This window comes from Microcebus murinus, chromosome 4 (genome assembly GCF_040939455.1).
Source record: "Microcebus murinus isolate Inina chromosome 4, M.murinus_Inina_mat1.0, whole genome shotgun sequence".
In the NCBI taxonomy this organism is placed as follows: Eukaryota; Metazoa; Chordata; class Mammalia; order Primates; family Cheirogaleidae; genus Microcebus; species Microcebus murinus.
Window position 1 is genome coordinate 102,338,909 of NC_134107.1, and position 6,729 is coordinate 102,345,637.

Sequence of the window (6,729 nt, forward strand, 5' to 3'; positions counted from 1 at the left end):
GCAAGAAAAATCAAACAACCCTATCAAAAAGTGGGCAAAGGACATGAACAGAAACTTTTTCCAGAGAAGACATACTAATGGCCAACAAACATATGAAAAAATGCTCAACATCTCTAATCATCAGGGAAATGCAAATCAAAACCACAAGGAGATATTACTAATCCACAGTGAGAATGGCCTTTATCAAAAAGTCCAAAAACAATAAATGTTGGCATGGATGTGGAGAGATAGGAACACTCCTACACTGCTGGTGGGACTGCAAACTAGCACAACCTCTGTGGCAAGTAATTTGAAGATACCTCAAAGAGCTAAAGGAAGAACTATCATTTGATCCAGGAATCCCATTACTGGGCATCTACCCAAAGGAAAAAAAGATATTCTATAAAAAAGACATCTGCACTAGAATGTTTATAGCAGCACAATTCACAATTGCAAAGATGTGGAAACAACCCCAGTGCCCATCAATACATGAGTGGATTAATAAAATGTGGTATATGTATACCATGGAGTTCTACTCAGCCACAAAAACAATGGTGATCTACCACCTCTTGTATTATCCTGGATAGAGCTGAAGCCATTCTACTAAGTGAATTATCCCAAGAATGGAAAAACAAGCACCACATGTACTCACCATCAAATTTAATTGATCAACACTTAAGTACACATATAATAATAATATTCATCAGATGTCTGGTAGATGGGAGAGTGGAAGAGAGGATGGGTACATACCACACCTAATGGGTGTGGTGTGCACCACCTGGGGGATGGACTCGCTTGAAGCTCTGACTCAGGTGGGGCAAAGGCAATATTTGTAACCTAAACATTTGTACCCTGTAATGTGCTGAAATAAAACAAACAAACAAACAAACAAGCCTTTCCTTATCTTATTACTTGAAATAACTCAAAAGAAACTCCTCTTCCAATGTTAAACAAAAATGATACTCCATTACCCCATTGCCCATTTGAAGGTACTATAATTTGTGAAAATGATGATGTCATTGTTTTATCTCAGTCTCACATTCTGTTTCAGTTTTTGAAATGACAACTCTAATCTTGGCCTATGTCACTTTTCAAGTGACAAGAATATAAATATTCCAGTAGTCATCATCAAATTTGCAAATTAGGTTTTGCTGCTCTAAATGTTTCTCCTGAATCACAACCCATTCTATTTGTACTATATGATATGATAAATTTTTGCTTTTCTAATAAAGTATATTTGTCTTGGGGAAAAAAAAGAAATGAACAGACAATCCAAAATTACTTAGACTGGCAAAAAGTCATATATTTGAAATTAGGTCTGAGCTGGAAAATTGAATGGACATATACTTTTCTGTAGACTTATGACATTTATGAGACAATGCCCTGGAGCCAGGTTGTACTTTTGGAAATTACAGAAAGGAGCTCTCAGTAGATGACATTTTAAAGTCACTGTTTGAGGCTAAGAAATATCCAATTGAAATATGAAAAAAAAATGCAAAAGAATACCCACCCCTTTGGCTACATGCCCCCCAAAACACTTTCTTGCCTTTCAACCACTTATTGCTACAAATCTACATTCTCCTACCTAACCAAAATCAAGATGCCCTTAAGGTCATAAATGACTGATACCCATCTAAAGGATCAACTGAACCTGTGGACCTCCATGTTGCAACAAAACATTCAAATGCTTCCCAACAAAAAGCAAACATAACAGAGTCATTAAAAGGTTACTTAATTTTTAATTAACAAATAGTTTTCATTTTTTGAAATTATTAAGTGCATAGTAGATTTTGTTATAAAATTATGTATATCTAATTGAAGTTTCTAATTAAGTATATCTAATTAAAGTTTCTTGAATGCAGCCTTATTTAATTATAGCTAAATTAATGCAGCCTTCCAACATGAAATGGTTCCCCATCCCTGCACTATGGATTTTCCATCTCAGTGTATCATATATATGAGTATCATTTGTCATGTTTGGCTCCTTAACTTACTATGAACTTTGAACACACTCACTGTCAGTAAGTTTTATTTTATAAAATTATATTTGATGGCTGCTTTTTATTCAACTTATATCTCTACCATATTTATTCTATTGTATATCTGTACCACATTTAAACTTATATTTTTGGAGAGTATTTAATTCAGTTCATTATTTTGCTACTATCAATAGCACTGTAATAAATATCATTATAGCTCTACCTTTGACAATGTCACTTTTCTTTCTTAAATATACACACCTAGAAATTGAATAATTTGGTACAAGGTCACATAGAATTATTTGATATATATTATTTATTACATATGATCAAACTATATTACAAAAATTAATATAGGTATTTCCATATAATTCTTATTTACCTCATATTCAAGATTTATTATAATATTTATTATTTCATAGGTAAATATGCATATAACTGTTGTTTTAATTTTTATTTCTAACAGAGATAAGTTCTAATTTATATATAATATACATGTGTGTACTAATGAATATTGTTTCAGCATGAGAAAGGTGTCACTTTTCATAAGATTTACTTCGAATTTCTTAATCACAATTTTAATTTTGAATCTTTAATATTTGTTGATTCTATGTTTCTTCAGCATAATTTTGTCAGTGTTTTCTCTCTGGATTGACTGGAATCTGTTTTTCTAAATTCTATGATACATGTAGGGAGAATGAGACACCTGGTTTCCTAGCTGATATTCCTTCTGTGCAGAGGACCATCTATTACTCTGATACTCATACTCTTACTCACTCCCCCTAGGATGGTGGGATGACTTCTCTGATTGGTGAGTCTCAAAGCAGAAACTGTTTCCTTCTCTTTTGTCATCATGTTGAGAGTTAGCATACTTTAGAAAGGATATAATATCTGTGATTATCCTTGCCTAAGCCCTCCTACTGCTACTGATAAAGACCCCTACTGATAGGAACCCAGCACTGTCTGTGATTTGGCAGTTTTGCCTAATTAGGCAGTTTTGCCTAATTCCAGAGCTTGGTATTAAGACATTAACTTGCCCCCAAATACACTTTGCCAATAATAAAATATATTTTTGTCTCCACATAACTCATTTATTTTCTCAATTTGTGCAGAATAGGGACTATTTATTTTACTTCCTCAAACAACTTATAGCTGGTGCATGGAACAAGGATTGTAAAGAAGTTAACAGGAAAAGTATATTTAGGTGCAAAAGTACACCTAAAAGTTTTGGGCTTTGATAGGGAGAGGGAATTGTGACCTAAGTGGCATGAAGTGACACATTTTACAATATTGAAATAGTTAATAGTTTGTGCATAACGTTAACTGTAAACATCCCAGCTTCTATAACTTCTATCCAGAAGTTAGAGGTCCTAACTTCTGATAATGTGGAATTTTAATCTCCACAAATGCATATACATCAGGATTGTTCACAGCTGAGTGATTAATTTCAAATGAGTGCATATTCATTCATCCAGAGATCACACTGCTAGTACTAGGCGTTAACAAATATCCACCTTCTAAACTGGAGTTTTCTCCTTTAAAGGGGTAGTATTAATATCCAATAACAATGGGGGAGGGTCTTATAAAAAGAATATCGCATGCCATTATATTGAGAAAGAGAAACAGCCCAATAGAAGTATTGCAAACCTGAACACTAAGAACATAGTTTAAAAATATGGATTTAAAACCCTCTATTTCTAAGAATCAAGTGTGCTTAGGATTTATAAAAAAATACTTACTTAAGTTTCATAATCCTAACAGGAGCAGCAGAAAAATTAAAGTAAAAAGTAAAATAAATTAATTAATCTGGAATCAGAGAAGAAGACATATCAGAAATGTATGAGATCAAAAATGATAATTTGAAGGCCAGAAGCCTGGATCCAGTAAGCTGTCCGTCAGAATATCAAAACTTCTGAAAAAGAGTAAATAGAATCTGTACGCCTCAAATACTTCCCTGTCTCAAGAAATGGGAGGGTTTGAGAAGATACAGGTACCATCTGGATAATGAGAAAACATAAAAGAAATATGTCGGCAACGCATACAAAAGAGAATACATATTAATGGGAAGGTGGATGAGGCAATATTAGAAGTTCAGGACCTGGTTAAACAAACTGATGGAAAGTTATATTCTGTGTGGGATTATCAAAAGAAGGGAGCTAAAGATAGATAAGCTTTGTTAGAACAGTGGGATTTTGGTAGATGCAGAATCTACTGATTTTATATTTCTCAATTGGAATGACTCACTAAAATCAAATCTAGAGCATTATTGTTATGAAAACTATATTGGCAAAATAAAACAAAAAGTAAAGGGAAAAAGGCAACTAACTAATTTTGACAAACCCTACTGATTTAATATGTGATACAGAGTGAAGAGAACTAACCTGAGATGCAAGTTCAAATGCTAGAAATTCAACAGAACATTCCCTAGAAGAAGAGGAAACAGGCAAAGGATGCAAAACAGCAGAGGAGTATTTCAGTACTACTCCACACCCCATACCACCCAAAAATAGAGGCAACGTTACTTGAGGCTTAAGACCTGTAAAAACTCAGGAAAAACATTGTGTACAGAGCTCATGGTATTTACTTGTACTACAAGGCCACATGCTTAGAAATAACCACAGTTTCAGTTCAGGAATCTTCAGAGGCCAATTTTCCTACTGAAACAAATGTACAGAGTATAACTTTCCTGTGAGGCAGGATTTTACATACCTAGGCAACTCCATTGCAACAGAGAGTAAAAACGCTAACTAAGACCCAGTACTGAAGACACATGCTCAGTGGTCCCTTAGTGTAGAAACTGTAGTGTTAAAACAAAATACACACACAAACACATACACACGTACATACATACATACATGCATACATACAAAAGAAACCCATAAAGATCAACAAGGAAATGGAAATAAAGAGATTTTGAATATACTGAATAGAAAAAAATAGCAAAAACATTTTGAGTAAGATCTGTTGACTAGAATTGCTATTCTTGTTCTGTAACTGGTTTTTCCTTTTTTTATTTTTCTTCTTTTTCTTATGCATTTGTCTTATCCCCTCAAGACTTCATAGATATCTGGGATGAGGCTAATATATTCTAAGCATTCATATCAGTGGGCAACTCAGTACCTCCCCAAAGCAAGTATTCAACAAGAAAACACAGAATATGAGTAAGGGTAGACTAATGAACATTAGAGAAAATCTGAATTCTCATTGCTTTTCTATCAGTTAGTAAGAAAAAAAATAAAATTAACTAAACCTCAGTTTTTCTGTTAAAAGATAAGAACACTAATTCCCAACTCATAAAATTCTCTTTCATTTCATTGAGAATATTGAATAAATTATGGATGGGTAAGTATTTTTTGAAAGTCTAGATGTTATGTAATATGTATATTACAACAGAATAACAAGAAAAGTGGACAAAAGAACATATTTTCATTGGAACCTTTCATTTCTACCATCTATAAATTGCCAAAATCAGGATTTATCTCCCACGCAAGACCTTCCTCAATGCTTTCTTCACATCCTTGTTTCTAAGACTGTATATTAAAGGGTTCAGCATGGGGATCACTGTGGTGTAGAACACAGAGGACACCTTCTCCTGGTCCAGGGAATTACTTGAAGGGGGCTTGAAATACATGAAGGTGATAGACCCAAAGAAGATGCCCACAGCCATGAGATGAGAGCTGCAAGTTCCAAAAGCTTTGGACCGCCCCTCTGAGGATTGAATGTGAAGGATGCTATAGAAGATGAAGGCATAGGAGATGGCAACAGCCAAGGTAGGCACCAAAGTGTTAAAACCCGCGATGATAAAAAGTAGAAGCTCATTGAGGTGCGTGTTGGAGCAGGAGAGATGGAGGAGGGGAAGGACATCACAGAAGTAATGATTGATGATGTGGGATTTACAGAAGGACAGTTTCATCATGGCACTTGTATGAGCCAAGGCAGAGAGAAAGCCCATGATGAAGGCGGCCAGCACCAGCAGTGAGCAGACCCCAGAGGACATGACCACATTATAAAGCAGCGGGCTACAGATGGCAACATAGCGATCGTATGCCATGGCGGTCAGGAGGTAACCCTCAGCCACCACAAAGACCACAAAGAAAAAGAGCTGGGCCATGCACTCAGAATAAAGGATCGTATTCTCCTTGCCTAGGAAGTTCACTAGCATTTTTGGGGTGATGACAGAGGAATAGCAGAGATCGATGAAGGACAAACTGCTGAGGAAGTAGTACATGGGGGTGTGAAGCAGAGGGCTATCTGCAATCAGGAGAATCATGCCCAGGTTCCCCACCACGGTCACCGCATAGATTCCTAAGAACAGAAGGAAGAGGAGCAGCTGGAACTCTGGCTCCTGTGTCAAACCCACTAACACAAAGTGGGCTGCTGCAGAATGATTTCCTGTGGCCATTTCTCTTCTGAGGTCTCTGTGGAAATGGAAATTGACAATTACATTAACATAAACTTTCACTCCTTTTCTGAATAAAACCAGATCTACAGAAGGGAGGTTGACAACAGCCAAAAGACTGAGTCGCAGTTTTCATCATCTCTGTTCCTGATACCGCTGCCATGTCTCCCCAAAGCTCCCTTGGCCTCCTCCAAGTTGGTCCAGAATTTAGATCACAAAAAAAAGTGCTCCTGGGCTGACTTAGAAATAGTTACCTTCTGAATTTAGAAGCAAAACCAAATATTTGCTTTATGGGAAGAATTACTGATAGCCATTTGTTGACAGTTACACAGTAGAAAAGATTGATGGAAGATTCTAATCACTTTTTCCATT

At 35.8% G+C, this 6,729-nt stretch overlaps 1 protein-coding gene across 1 annotated transcript; it reads right to left on the minus strand.

Moving 5' to 3' along the window:
* Nucleotides 1–5,433: 5,433 nt before the first annotated feature.
* LOC105864565 (olfactory receptor 8D1) lies at nt 5,434–6,360 on the minus strand. Its single transcript, XM_076001332.1, has one exon. It carries the CDS (start codon nt 6,358–6,360, stop codon nt 5,434–5,436), a length of 927 nt encoding a protein of 308 aa, XP_075857447.1.
* Nucleotides 6,361–6,729: the final 369 nt, after the last annotated feature.

Excerpts from the sequence above, each read along its gene's own strand:
- LOC105864565 (XM_076001332.1), bottom strand. The coding sequence starts at position 6,360 with ATGGCCACAGGAAATCATTCTGCAGCAGCCCACTTTGTGTTAGTGGGT.